Source organism: Thamnophis sirtalis, unplaced genomic scaffold (genome assembly GCF_051295495.1).
Source record: "Thamnophis sirtalis isolate CommonGarterSnake01/CBP01778 unplaced genomic scaffold, rThaSir2_p1.2 scaffold_4, whole genome shotgun sequence".
In the NCBI taxonomy this organism is placed as follows: domain Eukaryota; kingdom Metazoa; phylum Chordata; class Lepidosauria; order Squamata; family Natricidae; genus Thamnophis; species Thamnophis sirtalis.
Genome location: NW_028261384.1, coordinates 142,521,060 through 142,542,249, shown reverse-complemented (window position 1 = coordinate 142,542,249; position 21,190 = coordinate 142,521,060). Strand labels below are relative to the sequence as shown.

The 21,190-nt window shown below is 51.2% G+C and overlaps 1 protein-coding gene across 1 annotated transcript in view; it reads left to right on the top strand.

The window, feature by feature from the left end:
- GIGYF1 (GRB10 interacting GYF protein 1) overlaps positions 1 to 21,190 on the top strand; it is a 32,893-nt gene that overhangs the window by 638 nt on the left and 11,065 nt on the right. Inside the window, 20 exon segments of the mRNA XM_087714328.1 lie at positions 11,529 to 11,822; positions 13,173 to 13,248; positions 13,429 to 13,555; positions 14,898 to 15,027; positions 15,254 to 15,349; positions 15,439 to 15,550; positions 15,672 to 15,789; positions 15,876 to 15,916; positions 16,098 to 16,298; positions 16,726 to 16,955; positions 18,411 to 18,585; positions 18,677 to 18,886; positions 19,046 to 19,196; positions 19,888 to 19,924; positions 19,927 to 19,998; positions 20,000 to 20,042; positions 20,155 to 20,187; positions 20,190 to 20,233; positions 20,235 to 20,275; positions 20,277 to 20,323. Coding sequence (XP_087570454.1) covers positions 13,521 to 13,555; positions 14,898 to 15,027; positions 15,254 to 15,349; positions 15,439 to 15,550; positions 15,672 to 15,789; positions 15,876 to 15,916; positions 16,098 to 16,298; positions 16,726 to 16,955; positions 18,411 to 18,585; positions 18,677 to 18,886; positions 19,046 to 19,196; positions 19,888 to 19,924; positions 19,927 to 19,998; positions 20,000 to 20,042; positions 20,155 to 20,187; positions 20,190 to 20,233; positions 20,235 to 20,275; positions 20,277 to 20,323 — 1,816 coding nt within the window. The 5' untranslated portion in view covers positions 11,529 to 11,822; positions 13,173 to 13,248; positions 13,429 to 13,520.

Sequence of the window (21,190 nt, the reverse complement as noted above, 5' to 3'; positions counted from 1 at the left end):
GTAAGACACGCCTCTTTCCAGGCCACGTTTTGGGGTCTGGCTGCAAAGGGCGGGAGGTTGGGCGTTGGGGGGGGGGGGGGCTTTGCAAAAGGGAGCCTGCAAAAGAAAAAAAGCGCTTTCTTTGGGGTTGTGTGTTAAAAACAATATTTTTTGATGCATGGATAAATAATTGTTAACCTGGGATGGTGCTTTTTGTTTCCTGGGGGAAAAGGGTCCCTTCTTCTCTCCCCCCCCCCCAATTTCAAGGGATGCTGGTGCTGACCTGGCTTCACCTAAGCCCAAGTTTGGCGGCCTGATGCTGCTCTTGAGATGTTGGCTTAGCGGAGGTGGGGGGGTTCAAAGGCCAGTGGCTAATGATTGCCAGCCGGTCAGGGGCATGACCTGGGTTTGAACGTGGAGGGTAAACATGGACCCTGGAAGTGGGGGTCCTCTGCAGCGGGAACCAGCTTCCCTCCAGAAGATGCGGCGGCTCCATCAGTGGAGGCTTTTAAGAATTCGCTGGCTGGGGAATTCTGGGAGTTGAAATCCAGACATCTTCAAGTTGCCAAGGTTGAGAAACACTGGATTATGCAGTTGTATTAACCTCTAAGCCACAAGCTCTCCTCCCTTATCAGCTGAGCCAGGGGAATGATTAAGCATTCGCTGGCTGGGGAATTCTGGGAGTTGAAATCCAGACATCTTCAAGTTGCCAAGGTTGAGAAACACTGGATTAGGCAACCCTTGGTCTGGAATGGTGTAGGGTCTCGTGTTTGAGCAGGGGGCTGGACTAGAAGACCTCCCAGGTCCCTTCCAGCTCTGATAGTCTATAATCCCAGATCAACTAATGGAATGACTTATGTGTGCTCCAATGCTCCATCACTGGAGGTTTTTAAAGAAGAGTCTGGACTTGTCTGAAATGGTACAGGGGGTCGGACTAGGTCCCTTCCAGCGCTCCAGAGAGCCAAGGTGGCGCAGTGGTTAAATGCAGCACTGCAGGCTACTGCTAGATCAGCAGGTCAGCGGTTCAAATCTCACCGGCTCAGGGTTGACTCAGCCTTCCATCCTTCCGAGGTGGGTAAAATGAGGACCCAGATTGTTGGGGGCAATATGCTGACTCTCTGTAAACCGCTTAGAGAGGGCTGAAAGCAATAGCAATAGCAATAGCAGTAGACTTATATACCGCTTCATAGGCCTTTCAGGCCTCTCTAAGCGGTTTACAGAGAGTCAGCATATTGCCCCCAACAATCTGGGTCCTCATTTTACCCACCTCGGAAGGATGGAAGGCTGAGTCAACCCTGAGCCGGTGAGATTTGAACCGCTGACCTGCTGATCTAGCAGTAGCCTGAAAGGCCTATGAAGCGGTATATAAGTCTACTGCTATTGCTATTGCTATAATCTTCTGATTCATTCATTGATTCATTGATTGGGGAAAGGGTGGGCTGGGGGGTCTCTCCCTCTCACTCCCTCCCTCTCTCTCACACACAGCTAGCAGTTCATCTAGACCTCCAACTCTTTTCCTGTTCCCTTTCTCAGGGTGCTCATGTAGTTTTATCAGGTTGGCAATGAGATTTGGTTGTTCTGGAAACAGAATTATAGTACAGGAAGTCTTCAACCTAACGACCACAGTTGAGCCACGCATTGCTGCTGCTAAGTGAGACAGTTAAGTGGGTTCTGCACCGTTTTACCACCTTCCTCGCCACCGTTGTTAAGTGATTCGCTGCAGCTGTTAACGTTAGTAACCTGGTCGTAAAGCGAGTGTGGCTTCCCCTTTGACTTTGCTCGTCGGAAGGTCGCAAGCGGGAATCAAGTGACTTTGGGACGCTGCGACTGTCATAAGCGTGAGTCCCTGGTCCTAAGCCACTTTTTCAACGGTCATTAAATGACCTGTATGGTGGTTTGTTTTTTTTAAAGTTTCAGTTCTGTTTCGTTTCACCTGCTGATTTTTATCCATCTGGCTTGTAGAGTCGCCCCTGAATAGGGGAATGGATGCTTGGAGGGTGGGAGGCTTTGCCTTTAGATCTTCCTCTGAGGAAGGCAGAGGTGCCTGTGATGTTGGAGGGTGGGGGGGACACCCTTTGGGGTCTCTCATTTATTTCCTAAGCACCAGGCGAAACCCAGATTACTTCAGCCTCTGCTTTCCTACGGCTTCCTTTCACGCCTAATTCCCATGCATTTAAAATAGAACAAGTGGTTGTGCAAGATTTATTTATTTTAAATGTGCGTGTGTGGGTCTCCCCCACCCCACCCATCTTAAGCAACTCTGGGTGGTTCGTATCCACAACGAGAGCCATAAATATAAAGCAGCATTATCAAGCATTAAAACCATAAAATGATCACATTCCTGTGCGTTGATTGTCCTTGTTAGAATGACCCGGGTAGCAAACTCCACTTGCCCTCTAATCATACTTTCTGTCTCTGCAGCCCTATCCCTGCACCACAGGGAAATGTCAGGTCTTAATCGACTCCCAAGAGACTAAAAAGTTGTGTCTGTGTGTGGGTCTGTTAAATGACCTGTGTGTGTGTGTGTGGATTTGTAGCATCACTCTTCTGAGTTTCGAATGAAAGATCTATATAAAAATATTCCGTGACCCGTCAAAACCGCGGTCCACAAAAGCGCGCTCGACGAAAGCGCGCATGTGACGTCATCACAGCGCGATGAAAAAAATTAAAAATTGAAATAAAAATAAAATTAAAGCAAGCCGATTCACATAAAGGTAAGGGTTAGGGTTAGGGTTAGGTTAAGGGTTAGGTTTAGAGTGTTAGGGTTACGTTTAGCGTTAGGTTAAGGGTTAGCGTTAGGTTTAGTGTTAGGTTAAGGGTTAGGTTTAGGGTTAGATTTAGGGTTAGGTTAAGGGTTAGGTTTAGGGTTAGATTTAGGGTTAGGTTTAGGGTTAGATTTAGGGTTAGGTTAAGGGTTAGGTTTGGGGGGGTTAGGGTAAGGTTTTCGCTTTATTTTTACATTTATCGATCACAGCGCGATGTTTTCATCACGCTGTGATGACGTCAAATGCGCGCTTTCGTCGAGCGCAATTTTGTCCTCCGCGGTTTTGTGGTGGAACCAAATATTCAGGATCTGCTAATAATGTGGATGCCTTTTTGGTTATGCACGCTGAGCCTTTCTCTGTAGAATCCTTTCTAAAAAACAAAATTGTCCTCTGCTTACGCTCAGGAATTGCTTTCAGTATCCCACTATATCCAGTATATGAGGAAGAAAACCAGGTTACACGCTCGTCTGTGGTGGTGGAAAAGATACGAGGGTGATTTGCAGAATGTCAGAAGTGGTTTTGATTTCCAGAAAAGTAACTGGACTGATCTTTTGAGGAGGGAGGAAGGAGGAGAAAAAAAACATCTCGCTTCCTATCCTGGAAGCGTCATCAGTTGGCACTGTGGTGTGGTGTCAGAGATGGAAGGACAGTTATTGACGGTTGGGATGACTTGGCTATTGCTAATCAGTTCAGCTGCCTTTTCTGAAATAAAAATCACACTTGACCTGGAGGACGGAGAATCTTCGGCGAGGTTTGATTTGCCGAAAGTTGTCTGCGCGTATCTGTTGGGCGGCTGCCTTCCGTTTGGAATCAAATTCAGGTGTAGGATAATTCTTTGGTATTTTGTGCCTTACAAAATTGTCAACCCATGGAAGTGTCCCCTCCATGGTTGTTGATAGGTGGATATGTGTGGAAGCTGCGGGTCACCTGTTGCAAGGAGGAAGTGACCAGGAATTCTCCTGAACTGAAAGGTGCTTTGGGCCCAATTACCTGAGACAGGTGATAGCTGGTAGAAAGGGAGAGAGGTGCTTAATTTATTTCTCGATTTAAACCGAGGGTTCCTGGGTGGGAGAAGGAGGCGTCAGGAGGACAGTTTCTTTTTGAGGTACTTCAGTGCCTCCACAAATACGGCTTGGAATCAGGAGGGACTAAAACACGCAGGTGTGTGTGTGTGTGTGTGTGTGATTTTTATTTTTGTAGCTCAGTCAAGTAAATCTGTTGTAAGAATTGAAGATCTAGGCAACTAAGTTGTTATGCCAGCGAGAGTCAAAAGTTGCCCAATGGGGAAGGGTGGGTTTTCTGTGACACCAGAAGTGAGGGTGCTTGGAGCTGGGACACGTAACCCCAATGGTGGTTTGTTAAATTCCTGTAGTGGATGCTGCCGTAGGCAGCTGTGGACCTCAACTCCCAAAGATGCCAGAAGTCCCAAAAATTGGTTGGTGGTTCTTTTCCCCATGAAACTGTAGGGGGATGCCCCCCCCCCCCCGGTTAAAGATAGCAATAGCAGTTAGACTTATATACCGCTTCATAGGGCTTTCAGCCCTCTCTAAGCGGTTTACAGAGTCAGCATATCGCCCCCACAGTCTGGGTCCTCATTTCACCCACCTCGGAAGGATGGAAGGCTTGAGCCGGTGAGATTTGAACCGCTGAACTGCAGATAACAGTCAGCTGAAGTGGCCTGCAGTGCTGCACCCTAACCACTGCGCCACCTCGGCTCTTAGATTCACAGGAATGGAGAAGTTCTTTCATTTCATTTTTTCATTTGATTTTATTTGTAGGCCGCCCTTTTCCCTGAGGGGACTCAGGGCGGCTCACAGGAAACCAGGGAGGGGGGAATACAACACTAAGACGACAACACATAATAAAATAATAAGCAACATGCATACAACATTTGGGCGGGGTAATGGTCCTTATCCCCAGGCCTGACGGGCGAGCCAGTTCTTCAAGGCTGTGCGGAAGGCCTGGACGGTGGAGAGGGTGCGAATCTCTACGGGGAGCTCGTTCCAAAGGGTCGGGGCCGCTGCTGAGAAGGCCCTCCTCCTTGTGGTTGCCAGCCGACACTGGCTGGCCGATGGAATGCGGAGGAGGCCTAACCTATGGGATCTTATAGGTCGTAGGGAGGTAATTGGCAGAAGGCGGTCTCTCAAGTATCCAGATCCACTGCCATGTAGGGCTTTATGGGTGATCAGTAGCACCTTGAAGCGCATCCGGAGATCGACAGGTAGCCAGCGCAGCTCGTGGAGGATAGGTGTTATGTGGGTGAACCGAGGTGCACCCACAATCACTCGCGCGGCTGCGTTCTGCACTAGCTGAAGTCGCCGGATGCTCCTCAAGGGCAGCCCCATGTAGAGCACGTTGCAGTATTCCAGCCTAGAGGTCACAAGGGCCCGAGTGACTGTTGTGAGGGCCTCCCGGTTCAGGTAGGGTCGCAACTGGCGCACCAGGCGTACCTGGGCGAATGCCCCCCTGGTTAGTTCTCCAGGGCAAAAGAACTAACTAAGATCTATTTCACAGATCCCCTTTCGTGCCTGGGGGGATTCCTCCTCGCCATCCTTTGAAACCCAGATTGCCCAGTCTGTGCAATCGAGCAGGGGTTCTCCGTCCTTAGCCCCTCTAAGACTTGGGGACTTCAACTCCCAGAGTTCCCCACCAGGTAGGACCTAACTGGGACACCTGCTTCCCTGGGACGGCCCCTCGGTTATTGGGGGGAACGTTGATCGGCTCTCATCTAAGCCTTCTCTGCTTTAGGCTGCACAGGCCATGCTCCTTCAAGCGTTCTTTGTACGTTAAAAGTGTATACGTCACGGGGTCTGCTCCCCCCAAAAAACAACTGACAGGTTCTGCTGTGTAGGCAGATAATTTGTGCTCCAGTCTCAGGGTTAATAGATGCTCCGTATGAATTCTCCCCACATTTGGCTCCCCAAGGAAGGCTGACGATGGAAGTCTCTCCCTTGCAATCCCATCGCCTTCTTCTGGCAGAGAAGAGTCCTGGATATTTTGTAGGGTTCCAGAAATCCTGGCTTGTCTTGCTCAGCCAGGATGGGGCCGCCTGCAGGGGTGCCTGCAGGTTGTTGGTTGAGTTGTGGGTCCTGGAGGTTTTCAAAAACAGGACAAACCTTTTGACTGGGATGACATGAGGTCTCCTGCCTTGTCCAGGGGGTTGGCCTAGAAGACCTCTGAGGTCCCCCTTCCCGCCCCATGAGTCTGTATGTCCTCACCTTTGCTCCCGGTCTTTCCTTGGTGGCTGGGCTCTTCTGGCAGGTGTGTTCAGTCTGACTGTGGGGCCAGGAATCGGCCATGGCGGCAGTGGAGGTAGTCCTCAAGTTAGGACCATGCACTCAGTGACGGCGCTGAAAAAGTGACTTGCGGCCTTTTTTCACACTTTACGACCGCAGACGCTGGCTGGGTTATTCTGGGACTTGAAGTCCAGACATCTTCAAGTTGCCAAGGTTGAGAAACACTGTTTTAAGACAGGTAGACTTCAGCTACCATTAATCCCATAGGTGGCACAGCTGGCTGGGCAATTCTGGGAGTTGCGGTCCAAAAGTCTTAAAGTTGCCAGGGTTGGAACCCCCCCAACCCCCCGCTCTATCGAACAGACTGGACCTGTTAAGATCTCCTACTCCAGAAACGCATGGGTTTTGTTTTAAACTAGCTAAACCTTTGAAAGAGGTTTAATTACTCATTTAGTAGATTGGGGGAACGCCCTGACATAGTTTATCTGGACCTGAGATTTCTTTATAAGACGGCAAGATATGGGCCAGATGACCCCACCGCTGGATTCAGTTGGTAGATAGTTGGCCGTAACAAAAGGTATCCCTTAACAAGCTGGCTGGGGAATTCTGGGAGTTGAAGTCCACAAGTCTTAAAACTGCCAACGTTGAGTAACACTGTCCTGGAGCAGCGGTCACCAATTGGTGGTCCGTGAGAATATTTTGGCGGTCCGCAGAAAAACGATTTGCATTTTTTTATATTGCACTCAATCAGGGATCCTCAGACTATGGCCCCTGGGCTGGATACATGCAGTGAATGCTTGTGTTGCTGCAGAGAGTCTCCCCCTTCGGGGTCTCTTTGTGGGGGTCGGAGGGGGGCAGAAATTCAGACTTGGGGTCTGCTTTGGCCTCCTGGATGTGAGGCTTTGGGCGAAGGCTGGAGGGAAGTGGCAAAGAGCCAGAGGGCCTCGTTCCAGTGGGACAGCATCATGGCCTGGAACTGGTTGACCACCTCAGCCCGCTGAGCCTCCAGGTGCCCGTACCTGGCCTTGCACTCCCGCAGGTCTTCCCTCTGCCTGGAATGCCCATGCTCGTAGTCCTCAGTGAGGTGCTTCTGCTGAGCCTCCTCCTCGGCCAGATCCAATTTGAACTGAGCAGTTTTGCCAACTCTTTCTCCTGGGGGCTGCTTAGCTCCAGCAGCTGCTTCCGGTTTGGGGCCCTAAGGAGCCCGGGGGGAGGCAGGCGAGGAGTGGCTGGGAGGGCCGAGTAAAAGCTGAGTGACATCAAGTTGGCCATGCCCACCCAGCCACGCCCGCCCAGCCGGTCATTAGGCAGATCATATTAGTGGTCCGCAGGATTTAAAATTATGAATTTAGTGGTTCCTGAGGTCCGAAAGGTTGGGGACCCCTGTGCTAGAGTGTCTTCATTCATCCAGAAGAAAGGATGGCATAAGCCTCCTTTTGCTGAAGGCTTCCGTCCTTCTCTTGCCCTTGTGGCAGTGCCAGGCTCTCTTCTGGGATGTTGCTCCTTGCTCAGGAATCCAGATCTCTGTAGCCACCAGAACAGCTGCTTCCTTCTTTCCCCAATCCTAGACTTCTTCTTTTTAATAAATTTTATTTATTTATTTTTAATTTAAAACAAACGCAACATCCTTCTTTACATGCTGTAGAAAGTGTATCAGTTGGTTACAAAAAGACTTTCGTGCATCTTTTCCACAGTCATCAAACACAATTCATATTAACTCAAGCATTTTAACTCAAATATTTATACATGTCACCATCATCATATCTCCATTTTCATTTGACTATAATTGTTTAAGTGTCCATCATAAAAGATAACAAAATTTAATACATAACCACACACTGGCCTTTCAATTACTATTTCTAAAATCCTCCACTAACACTAAATCCTTATGTCCTATTCTAGCTAAACATCCATGATATTTAATAACAACGTTTTCTAATCCTCCTTTCCAAATCGCTGTTTAAAGTTTACATCCAGTTTCCTTATGTTATACCCATATCTATATATATGTTGTTATTCTTATCCCTCCTTTATTTGACGATATCCTGTATCATAACATTTTCCCCCTAATAATCAAAATTTTAATTCTAACTTGGTTCTTTTTTTAAACCTTTATGTATAATCCAAAGGGATTGCTAATCTTCCTTACATGGGTACCATTCAGTATTCATATCCAATTATACTCATCATAACACTACACATTGTATACATTAGTAACATTATCAATTATTTATTTATATTCTCAATAAATTTCACTAAGTTTAGCTAGTTTTAAATTATATTCCATCTATCAACCTGTATCTTTCCAATAGGAAAACAGTCTCATATCTTCTGCCATTTGTGGTGCCAGTCCTCTAATCATCTCCTTGATCAACTTTGTATGGACTCCTCTTAGCAACTCCTTGCTTATAAGATCTCTCATGTAATCTTGATGCCCTTCTTCTGTTTCCTTAATCAGCTTATCTTTGATTGTCAGTAGTGTTATCCATGCTATTGCTAATGAAATGTCTCTCTTTAAATCCATAGATTCTTTGGTTTTTTTCTTCTTCTGTATCTTGCCCTCTGGGATAAATTTCCCCTCCATTTAATTCCTCTTTCAGTATTCCACTCTTTCCATTTTCAGAGACAAACCAGTTGCCATAAATATCAGCAAATATAATCTCTTTATATTCATTTTCCACTTTGATTTTTTGAGTTTTAATCATCACGTTTTGCATTCAATAAGCATCCTCAACTTCTTCATCATATTTTGCTGTTATATGCTCTAAGACTTCCAGCTTCTTCTCTATCCTCTCATACGTATTTGATAATTTCAGTATTTCTGAAAATATCTTTTGCAAGCTTAAGATTTCTGTTTGCTTTTGAACTTGTGCCATTCTCTCCAGATAACAAACACAGCTGCTCTAGCTTGGAAGGTTAATAAAATTAAACATAGATTCACAGAAACGTTTTGTTTTCACTTTTCTCTGGTTAAAGATATACTTCAAAGGGACATCTGTATGCTTCCCTCCTTATCACTCTCTATAACCAAGCAGTGAGACCTTGTAGTGCCAAGCCAAAACAATCAGCGAAGAAAAGAAATGTTCCATTTCCAATACACAAACCTTCCAGCCTCTGAGTAGCAGTGTTATTGTTGCAAATTTCCTTATTTCTTTTGTATCTTTTTTGTATTTCAAGTTAGAAAAAAGAGTCCAATTTTTAAATGGGTTAGAAAAACACCCACAGTAATGGAAGAGGAGAATTTTAGACCATAGGTTACAGAGAATAATAGAAGAAAAAATAGAAGAAGAAAACTTAATCCATTCGTTTCAAAAGGCTTGCATAAATTCCATCCATGAAGATAGCAGTTAAAAAGCAAGATAACCACTGTCCAAAACCATTCCAAATTTAATTCCGCCGCTTGATTCTTCTGTTCTCCAATTTAAATTAATTTTAAGTTTTTTATAGGCAGTCTCTTTTTAAAACAGTAAAAGTTCCTCACAAGCTGGAAACACTTTCTCTTTCCTTATCCTTCCGTTTTGGAGCCGCCCCGACTTCGTCAGCCTTGGATTTTTTGTCGCCGGCTTGAAGAACTTCTCTCGCATCGATCAGGGACTTTGCGATATCCCCGAGGTCAGCAAGACGCATTCTTCCTGTTCACCGTCTCTGCGGGACGGTTTAGGTCCGATTGGACCACCCAGCGGCAAAAGTACCGGCTGCGGTCTCGGAGCATGGAGACCGCACGTCCGTATCATCGCGACGCAGGATCCTCGAATCCTAGACTTCCGTGGCAGCGGAAGCAGAGTGGTTAGAGCAGGGGGGGAAGGCATCCCTGTGGGTTAGGCGGAGGAAGAAGATGGTGGGGGCAGCCGGGGCCTCTGGCTTCTGAGCCGAAGGAGGAAACGCTTGGAAGGGCCTGCCAGGAAAATTGCCTAACGCCTCGCTTTTGAAACGATGGGGCAGGACTTGGGGCTGGCCTTCCTTGCAAACCCCACCTGCCTGCCTCTCGGGTCCTGCTGCCCTCCGTGGTGCCCTGTTCCTCCTTTGGAGGCAGAAGTGGGCTCCAGGCTATGGGGAATCAGTCAGCTGAAGTTGCGTTTCTTCAGATTTTAAATTTCTCTGGCACGTTGCTCCAGTTAACGGAAGAGCAAGGGGCTTCTGCACCGCTTCGTCGGGCTTCCCGGCCCTCTTTCTCTAAGCGCTTTACAGAGCCCCCCCTCTCCAACAATCTGGGTCCTCCTTTTAGCGACCTGGGAAGGAAGGACGGAAGGCTGAGTCAGCCTTGAGCCCGGTGAGAATCAAACTGCTGGCAGTTGGCAGAGTCGGCCCGCAATCCTGCATTCCAAGCACTGCAACACCACAGCTCCAAATAGCAAGAGCTGGAAGAGGGACCCTTGGAGGTCTTCTAGCCCAACCCCCTGCTCAAGCAGGAAACTTAACATTTCAGACAAAAGGGTTGTCCAATTTCTTGGTAAAAAATCTCCAGTTGGGCTAACCATTCCACTGGTTAATTGTTCTAACTGTCAGGAAATTATGTCTCTCAGAAGGACCGCGACGGAGTTGGAAGGGACCTTGGAGGTCATCTAGTCCAGTGTTTCTCAACCTTGGCAACTTGAAGATGTCTGGACTTCAACTCCCAGAATTCCCCAGCCAGCGAATGCTGGCTGGGGAATTCTGGGAGTTGAAGTCCGGACATCTTCAAGTTGACAAGGTTGAGAAACACTGTCCTAACCACTGCTGGGGAATTCTGGGAGTTGAAGTCCGGACATCTTCAAGTTGACAAGGTTGAGAAACACTGTCCTAACCACTGCTGGGGAATTCTGGGAGTTGAAGTCCGGACATCTTCAAGTTGACAAGGTTGAGAAACACTGTCCTAACCACTGCTGGGGAATTCTGGGAGTTGAAGTCCGGACATCTTCAAGTTGCCAAGGTTGAGAAACACTGATCTAGTCCAACCCCCTGCTCACGCAGGAGACCTATGCTAGGGATTCGAACCGCCGACCTTTCTGATCGATAAGCTCAGCGTCTCAACCACTGAGCCACTTCCAAGGTGGAGATTTGGTCTGTTCTCTCTCTTTGCCAGTGGCGATCCAGCATTTAGAAATAAAATTGAAAATATTTCTGCCAGGGCAGAGGGAAGCTTTTAAAGATGGCAAGGGGCAGGGAGATAATGCCTCTTCTGCTTCCTTCTGGAGCAGATGCCCTCCGGGCACCCTGAGGGTGCCCCGTTTGATCTAGTGGTCAAGCGCCGGGCTAGACACCGGGGCGGTTGGGAGTTCTAGTCCTGCCTTAGCTATGAAAGCCAACTGGGTGATTTTGGGCCAATCACCAGGAGACGGGGAGTTCCAGTCCTGCCTTAAGGCAGCAGGGTGACTCAGGGCCAGTCACTTCCCCACCTCGCAGGGCCGTTGTTAGGAAAATAGGAAGGAGGATTTGCTTCGTTTGCCGCCTTGAGAAAGTGGCTGCTCTTGAGAAACTGGGCGGGGGGTTTCCTCCCCTCCGGCTCTCCCCAGCCTTCTAAGGCAGGTGTCCGTCTGCCGTTTTAACGCCAGCCTCTCCTCTTTTCCAGAGTGCTGCTGTGAGAGGAGACAAGCCGCCGGGCTTCGTCCTTGGGGTGGGGGCGGCCAAGCCAAACCGCTTTCTTCTCCGGCCACCCCAGGCTGCGGAAGCCGCTTCGGTGGGATCGTGCCTGCTGAGGGAGGAGGAGGTTGACCCTCCCTCCCTCCCTCCCTGCCTCCATCCCTCCCTTCCTCCATCCCCCCCTCCTTCCTTCCTTCCTTCCTTCCCTTGCTCTTTCTGCCAGCTTCCCTCCTCCTCCTCCTCCTCCTGCCAAGGGGCAGCACCTGCGCACGGGCTCCCTCAGGTGAGTGGCCAGGCCTGGGTCAGAGGGGTCCTGAGATTATGACGGTCGCTTCCACGGAGCAGCTGCACTCAGCAGCGGCTTCAGTCCTGGGATATATCCCTCCCCTCCCCCTCAATCAATGGGGCATGTGGGGGGAGCAGCCAGTAATTCCAAAGACCACAGGACGTTGGGATACAGGCGGTCCTCGACTTACGACCACAATGGAGCCCAAAATGTGTTCCTATAAGTCAGTGTTTCTCAACCTTGGCCACTTGAAGATGTCCGGACTTCAACTCCTAGAATTCCCCAGCCAGCGAATGCTGGCTGGGGAATTCTGGGAGTCGAAGTCCGGACATCTTCAAGTTGACAAGGTTGAGAAACACTGTCCTAACCACTGCTGGGGAATTCTGGGAGTCGAAGTCCGGACATCTTCAAGTTGACAAGGTTGAGAAACACTGTCCTAACCACTGCTGGGGAATTCTGGGAGTTGAAGTCCAGACATCTTCAAGTTGCCAAGGTTGAGAAACACTGCTATAAGTGAAGCGGTTGTTAAGTAAATCACGCCCTTTCTTGCCACCCCTTATTAAGTGAAGCGCTGCCCTTCAAGTGAGTCTCGCACTGTCGTTAAGCGGATCCGGCTTCCCCCGTTGACTTGGCTTGTCAGAAGGCTGCAAAAGGGGGATCGTGTAACCCAGCGACCGTCGTAAATGCGAAGCCATCGCCAAGTGACCAAATGTTGATCGCGTGGCCATAGCCATCCCGCAAACCGTCATTAGGCGTGAAAAACAGCCCTAAGTCACTTTTTTCTCAGCGACTTTCCCTTGTAACTCCGGCCCCTAAATGAACGGTTGTAAGTTGAGTTGTAAGTTGAGGACCACCCGTACCGAGACGCTGGGGAGAGGAGGGTGCAGGCTGGGAGCAGCCCCCACTGCCGCTAGGGACCCCAGGCCCAGCCTGCAGGTGCCCTTGGGGGCCAAGCAGTGTTAGAGACGTATCTTGGGGAAAACCAGCGTGATTTATTTTGGTCTCTCCGTCTTGATATTTTTTTTCCGTTTCTGAGATAAGCCATCGGTCGCTTGCCGGTTAAAAATAGCTCTGGGAATAAAAAAAAGGTCATAAATGAATTATCAGTCGGGCGGGGCTCAGGTGGCGCTGCCGGTGCCACCCTGACTCCAGGGCAGTGGCCTAAATCACGCAACGCTTCTTTCAAAAACAACCAACCTTCCGGTGATGGGTCTCTGCCAATGCTTGGCCCCCAGAGGGCACCTGCAGGATGGGTCTGGCGGAAGGAAGGGCAGCCGGCAAACCCTCTGGCTTGTTTTGCTCCCCCCCATCTAGCATTGCCCATTGGTGTCCTTTCCACTTTTGTAGGCTCCTTGGGGGTTTCATAACACCCCCCCCGCACGCACACCCAGCCGGAGGGAAAGAATCACAGCTGAGTTTTAAGGTACATCAGGAGGGCAGCCCCCCCCCCCTTAAGGATGGGCCATTCTCCATTCTCCCCCCCCCCTCCGCCTGAGCGACGGGCTCTTCCCACAGGGAGCAGGCTGTCCCCCCCCTTTTCCCCTCTGGGGTCCCTCGAGAAACGGGGAGTGGCGGTAGCAACCCCTCTGCCTTTCCCTTGAAGCTCTCCACCGTCGCTTGGGCTGTCGGGGGGTCTCAGCGGGGCGTTGAGGAAGGACGTCTTAGCCGGCCAGAGAGCCGCCCCAAGACAGGAGGATGGCCGCCGAGATGCTGAACTTCGGGCCGGAATGGTGAGTGGGGCAGTGAAGGGGGGCACAGCCCCGACAGAAAGAGGGCAAGCAGGGAGGGGGGCGGCGCAGGAGATCCAGGGCCCCAAGGGAAACGGAAGTGGCAGAAGATTTTCTGGAGTGGTGCCAAGAGGGCCCCGTCTTTACAGGATCTAACCGGAGTCGGTCCCCCGGAACCAAAGTTTTATTCTTCCAAACTTCTGGACTATTACGAAAAAAGTTTCCCTAGTTTGCTAGAATAATAAAAGTAAGCACTCTTGGAGAAAAGATACAATAACTACAAAAATAGGAAAAAGAAAAAGTCAGGGGAAAGGAGGAGAAGGAGAAAAGGAATTAAGAGTGGAATTTTTTGAGAGCCAAAGAGAAAAATGGTTAAAAGAGGAAGAAAAGAGTTTCATTAGTAGACCAAAGAGAATAGTAGTAAAATTGTTATTGTTAGGTAACTAATAAAGAAATAAAGAAACTATAGTATATTGTTCATTGTAGAGAAATTGAAAGAAACACTCTCTATGTTTAAATTGAACTAGAAGATCTATATTGTTTATAGTAAAACTATATAAATGGAGAAAAGAAGAAATGGAAATTTGATGTAACTTTGAAGGGGTAATTGAAGAGATGTAGTAAGAAAAATAAGTATAAAGGCGAAAAGAGTAGAAGAGAATAATTTGGATGAAAGTGAAAATAAAACTATGATGTAAAATGGACTATGTAAAAAGAAAAGACAACACTTTGTTCCTACAATATTATGTATAATTTGTATTAAAATAATAAAAAATCTTGAATTGCAAAGGAATTCTCCAGCACAGGTCCAGCTAAAATAGAATAGAGTGGGAAGGGACCTTGGAGGTCTTCTAGTCCAGCCCCCTAACAGGAAGGAGACCCTCTACCATCTCAGACAAGGAACTCTCCAGTCTCTCCTGCAAGGCCTCCAGGGACGGAGCGGCCATGATTTCTGGTGGCAAGCAGTTCCACTGGCGAATTGTCCTCACTGTCAGGAAGTTTCCCCTGAAGTCCAAAAGCTCGGAAGACTCAACCTCTGGTCCCAGGCACCCACTCCGGTTGGATCCTGCCACGTTATTGTGGGACACGTAAATTCGCCTTAAATTCATTTTAGGATTTCTTTCCCTCTCCCCTTTTCCTCTTCTGCTACCTGGCCAGGAGTCCTGAGTCCCTGAAGGGGCCCTTCTGTCCCTCAAACCTTCTGGCTGCCCCCTGTCTCGCCTTGCCATGCCACCTTGCCCCCTGCTGCCAAATTCCGAGCTGGGCAAATCTGGCCGCCCACTCCACTCCTCCCCCTCCTCCTCCTCCTCCGCTCTGGTCTCACGCCGGCCTTCTGCTCCCGCAGGCTTCGCGCACTCTCCAGTGGGGGCAGCGTGGCTTCCCCGCCATCCTCCCCTGCCATGCCAAAGTACAAACTAGCCGAGTACCGATACGGGCGGGAAGAGATGCTAGCACTTTACGTCAAAGACAATAAGGTGAGCCTGGGAACCTGTAGGGGACCGAGCCTGTCTCTGGCCTAGGTGCAGGAGGGACACCCCCTGAGGAAGCCGAATGGGCAGAGTGCGGGTGCCAGGAGGGCACACAGAGGGACCGTGGCTGGGTGGGGAATTCTGGGAGTTGAAGTCCACAAGTCGTAAAGTTTCGGAGTTTGGAGACCCCTTTGGTCACGCGAGGTTCCGCTCCTCCCCGTCCTCCTGGCAGGTCCCTGACGAAATCCAAGACCGTGAATTCTCCGCCATCCTGGAGGAGGAGCCTCTGCAGCCCCTGGCGTTGGTCCCGTTGACCGAAGAAGAGCAGGTGAGTGTGGGGGCTGCTGCCCTGGGAGGAGGACGAGGGCCTGGCCCTTCCCTTCCTCACCTCTTCCTCTCCTCTTTGGCCTCCTGCAGCGGAACTTCTCCATGTCCGTCAACAGCGTGGCCGTGCTGAGGCTGATGGGGAAGGGGGCCGGGGTGGCCCCCGCGGGGGTCTCCCGTGGGAGAGGCAGCACGCGGAGCCGAGGTAAGGAGGGTTTGGGGGAGGTGGCGGCAGACCCCAAGGGCTGGGCCTTCTCCCCCTTTCCATAAGGGGCAGCGGCCTGCCTCTGTGACGCGCCTCCTGTCTGCCCCCTCCTCGAAAATAGCAGGCCGCGGGCGAGGCGAGAGCGGTTTTTACCAAAGAAGCATCGAGGAGGCGGAAGGCGCAGCCTTTGGCCGAGGAGGGGTCCGCGAAATCCACCGCAGCCAGAGTTGGGATGACCGGTGCGTAGTAGGGGCAGAACTTTGGACGGGGTCACAGTGGGGCTGGCCTGCCTGTTCCACACCCTGATGCTCTCCTTTTCCCGCAGAGGGGATCGGCGGTTTGAGAAGCCCATCCGGCGGGAAGGAGGTATGTGTGGGGCAGAGGAGACACCCACCCGGGTGCTTCTCCCCCCCCCCCAGGAGGCTGCAGAGAGGAGGGTTGGGGGGGGTTCTCATTGGGGCTGGAGGGTCGTTCGGCCACTTTGTGTCCTTGGGGGAGGCGGCCGTCTCTGCCAAGGGGGAGGGGTGACGGCTGCTCTCTTTCTTAGCCCGTGCCCCCTTTGAGGAGGGGGCTCCCCCCAGCCGCAAAGACTTTGCCCGCTCGGACAGCGACAACTGGCGCACGCTGCGTGAGGAGCACGAGGAGGAGGGAGAGGGCGGCGGCAGCGCGGGGGGCGGGTCAGGAGGAAGCTGGCGGCAGAGCGGGGGGTCCCGGCGAGAGAGCGAGCGCTGGCGGTCGGCCAGCCCAGGTGAGCTGCCCGTGGCGTCTCCTTGGGGCTCCCAAAGGGACAGACCCTTCGGCCGATACAGGCAGTCCTCGAATTTCAACAGTTTGTTTAGTGACCCTTCAAAATTCAAAAGCACCGAAAAAATACTTACGATCGTTTTCCACACTTATGATGGTTTGCACCATCCCATGGTCACGTGATCCAAATTAAAGCACTTGGCAATTTATGACGGCTTGCACATGATTCTCCTTTGGCGACCTTGTGACAAGCAGAGTTGATGGGGAAGGTGGATTCACTTAACGACTGGGTTACTAACTTATCCATGGCAAGGATTCACTTAAGAATTGTGGCAAGCACGGTCGTAAAGTGGGGCAAACTCGCTTGATGGCAGAAACGGTCGTAGGTCAAGGACTACCTGCAGTCTCAACAAACTTCTCCCTCCCCCCAGATGGAGGGCCTCGTTCGGCCGGCTGGCGGGAGCACGGCGGGGACGGGCGGCGGCGGAAGTTTGACTTCGACTTCCGAGAGCGTGAGGAGGAGCCGCGGGGGGGACGTCGCCATCGGCAGAGCAGTGACAGCTTTGAGGAGGAGAAGGACGGGCTGCCCGAATGGTGCCTGGAGGATGAGGAAGAGGAGATGGGCACCTTTGACTCCTCAGGGGCATTCATGTCCCTCAAGGTAGGGGCTGCCCCCCCTTCTTCTTGACCAGGGGTGAAATGCTCTGATGTCTGCCATTATTTCACTTTCTGCGCACGTGCTCACCAAATGTGCACTTTGTGCGAATGCGTACTACAGGTGCTGATTGTCGGAACTACTGGTTCGCCTAAACTGGTAGTAAAAAATTGTGCGGCACAGCTGATCGTCACACAGCTGATCATCGGAACCAAACCGGTGGTAAAAAATTCTACCGGTTCAGGTGAACCGGTAGCATTTTCTTTACTTCTTGTTCAGGCGAACCGGTAGCATTTTTTAACTACTTGTTCAGGCCAACCGGTAGCATTTTTTTTTACTACTTGTTCAGGTGAACCGGTAGCATTTTTGATTACTTGTTCAGGCGAACTGGTAGCATTTTTGACTACTTGTTCAGACGAACCGGTAGCATTTTTTTAACTACTTGTTCAGACGAACCGGTAGCATTTCTTGATTACTTGTTCAGGCGAACCGGTAGCATTTTTTGACTACTTGTTCAGGCGAACCGGTAGCATTTTTTTTACTACTTGTTCAGATAAACCGGTAGCATTTTTTAAACTACTTGTTCAGACGAACCGGTAGCATTTTTTGATTACTTGTTCAGGCGAACCGGTAGCATTTTTTGACTACTTGTTCAGGCGAACCGGTAGCATTTTTTTTACTACTTGTTCAGATGAACCGGTAGCATTTTTTTTACTACTTGTTCAGACGAACCAGTAGCATTTTTTGATTACTTGTTCAGGCGAACTGTAGCATTATTTACTACTTGTTCAGGTGAACCGGTAGCACTTTTTTACTACTTGTTCAGATGAACCGGAAGCATTTTTAAACTACTTGTTCAGGCGAACCGGTATGCATTTTTTGATTACTTGTTCAGGCGAACCGGTAGCATTTTTTAACTACTTGTTCAGACGAACCGGTAGCATTTTTTTTACTACTTGTTCAGATGAACCAGTAGCATTTTTTTAAATACTTGTTCAGGCGAACCGATATGCATTTTTTGATTACTTGTTCAGGCGAACTGGTAGCATTATTTACTACTTGTTCAGGTGAACCGGTAGCACTTTTTTACTACTTGTTCAGATGAACCGGAAGCATTTTTAAACTACTTGTTCAGGCGAACCGGTATGCATTTTTTGATTACTTGTTCAGGCGAACCGGAAGCATTTTTTAACTACTTGTTCAGACGAACCGGAAGCATTTTTTTACTACTTGTTTGGGTGAACCAATAGCATTTATGTATTTCTGGTTTAGGTGAACCACTTCGAACCAGTAGCATTTCACCCCTGATTTTGACACACAGGCAATGCCTTGAGTACTTGGTCTTGTGTGGATTTAGCTTACGGTTGGGTAGCTTGTGGGCAGGGGGGCGGTTCATGAAGCAGGCAGGCCGAGCTTGTGGTGTGACCTCCCTCTGAGGATCTCCTTGCCCCCCTTCTGCAGAAGAGCCCCAAAGAGCTGTTGTCGGAGGAGCAGGAGCTGAGTTTCCAGCCGCTGCCGGAGGAGCAAGAGGAGGAGGAGGAGCAGGAGGAGCAGCCCCCAGAGGCCACGGAGGGCAACCCCAGGGCCAGCAGGGAGGTGCCCATCAGCCCCACCGCTGTGGAGAGGGCAGAGAGAGGTGAGGGCAAGGAGAGGGCTGGCGGGGGCTGGGGGCAGAGGGCACCACCTGGGGTTTGGAAGCTGAGGCCTTCCCTCCCCCCCCCCCCCAGATCAAAAGGACTCCCGGCCTGGCCCAGAGGAAAGGAAGCTGCCGGCTCCCCCGGGCACCCCCTGGCAGCCCAGCCCTCCCTTCGTCCCTCTTGCCGCCACCACCAACGCCACCGCCAGCAACTGTGAAACCCTCGTGCCGGGGAACTCTTCCAAAGCAGAGAAGCTGGCGCTGCTGCCCTGCGGCAACTCGGAGGCAGAGGCCCTGGATGGTAGGTGGCCCTGGCAAACGGGGCGAGGGGGGCTGAGCAGGCGTTGCATCTCCTGCCCGTGGGAGGGGCTGGCACAGGTTAGGCGGAAGGGAGGGGGCTCTGGAGCCCAACGGAGGGGCCACCTGGGCTCTGAAACCCTCTCGCTCTGCGCCTCCCCAGGGGACCCGGGCCCTCTCGGCTGCCCAGCCCAGCCCACCCCTGCCGCCCTCTCTCCCCTCCCCGTGGCCCCGCCTGCTGCTCCTGCTGCCGAGTTCACAGTGGGCGACAACGAGGATGAGGACGGGATGAAGCACCTGCAGCAGGTAAGGATGCTCTCCAAGGGTGGCCATGGGATTTGCCAGCAGAGGGCGCTCTCTCGCCTCCTCTCCTATGCCAGGAGGGAGGGGCCTTGGCCTGGCATCCTGCAAGGGGGGGGGGGGGTTGCTGGGGCTGTTGGTGATGCCAGGGGGGCCCAAGTAATTTTAAGACCCCCCCCTTTCCTCTAAGTCACCTTGCAAGGGAGACAGGCAGCATCAAAATAGGAATTAAATTTAAAAGTAATCAAATAAGTTAATAACAAAAATAATAAAATAAGGCCTTAAGGGGTGGAGGTAGCCAGGGTCCACTTCTCTGGTGGGTCGCCTGTTCTGCTTTGGATTGGGGCACCCCGGCCAGACCCCTCGCCTCAATTGCAGGGAGTCCTCACTACAACGACCATAATTGAGGCCAAAATTGAGGTTACTAAGTGAGGGATTTGTTAAGTGGGGCTTCTCCCATTTTACGGCTTGTCGCCCACAGGGCGGGTCCCCACGAGGCGACTGTCGGGACTTAAGATCCAGGTCATAAGTCCCCTTTTGCGACTCTGTCCTAACGTAAGTGGTCGTAAATCGAGGACTACCTGAATGGCTCTCCCCTTGGGCCTCCCCCAGCCCTTGTCTTTGCGGGCTTCGTCCCCAGAGGCAGTGGTGGCCTCTGGGACCCTCATCCTGCCCCTCGTCCCCTTCTGCCTCCAGGAAGAAGAGGAAGATGGTGGCCTCCCTGCAGGACAGCTCCCTGGAGGGAGGAGGCACTTCGGCCAGGCCATGCCCGAGCACCGCAACACGGCAGCCGCCTTGCCCCTCTCCCATGAAGCAAGCCATGAAGTGGTTCTACAAGGACCCCCAAGGGGAGATCCAAGGTGCGCCCCCCTCCCCTCCCCCCCAAGCCCTGGGGGCTGGAAAAGGGCTGGCTCTGGGGCTCACTCACGGCCCCCTTCCTCCCTCTCTCTCTCTCTCTTCTCCTCCCGCCAGGACCCTTCACCACCCAAGAGATGGCCGAGTGGTTCAGGCCGGCTATTTTGCCATGTCGCTCTTGGTGAAGCCGGGGGCTGTGTGACGAGGGCTTCCAGCCCCTCGGAGAATGATCAAGATGTGGGAAGAGTGCCTTTTGCGCCCGGTCCATCCCCCCCACCGTTGCTGGGTGAGCGTAGGCTGGGGGAGGGCTGGGCGGGAGCAGGTAGGCGCCTGGCCTGCTTTTCCGGGTCCCTCGTTTGGGCAATTTTATGTCGGGGGTGGCAGCTTTACGGTGCGGGGACTCCAACTCCCAGAATCCCCCCAGCCATCAGGGCTGAACAGAATTCAGCCCCGGTCGGACAAGAACAAATAGCTTTCTTCATAGATGGTGGGAACGTGGTAAACATAATATATCTTGACTTCAGCAAAGTGGGGAAAAAAGAGGAATTTGGGGAGTTTTGTTAATGTGCCCATGTTGAACCCCACTGTTTTAAAAAACTAGGAGAGCCGTGCCAAAGGATGCCAATCCCCAGGGGTCTCCTAGATCGCAAGGATGGCGAACCCCCTGGGTCACGCCACCCTCGCGGGATGTTTCACGGCGGTTTTCCCCTTGGCGGAGCTGGGGTGGGCGTGGCGCAGGCGACCCGCGTGAGGTTCTATGCGTTGAGGATATCCGAGCTTGGCAGTTTTAAGACTTGTGGACTTGAACTCCCAGAATTCCCCAGCTGGCAGGGGGGTTTCCCAGAATTCAGCAGGGATAGGAGAAGACCCAACACAGCCGGACTGTTTATCCCATTTTCAGTACTGCCACTTTCTTAATAGAAAGTGGGAAATGTGGTTGGCATTAATATATCTTGACTTTGGCAAAGTGGGGAATGGGGGGGAAGAGCCGGCTGGGGAATTCTGGGAGTCCACAAGCCTTTAAAGTTGCAAGGTTGGAGACCCCTGGTTTATGCAGTCTGCTCTTCTTTGAAGCCAGTGGGGGACTCGATGCCCCCCTTCGTTTAGAGCAATCTCCCCCACCCCCAACCAATGGAAGTGGGGCATTGAAGCA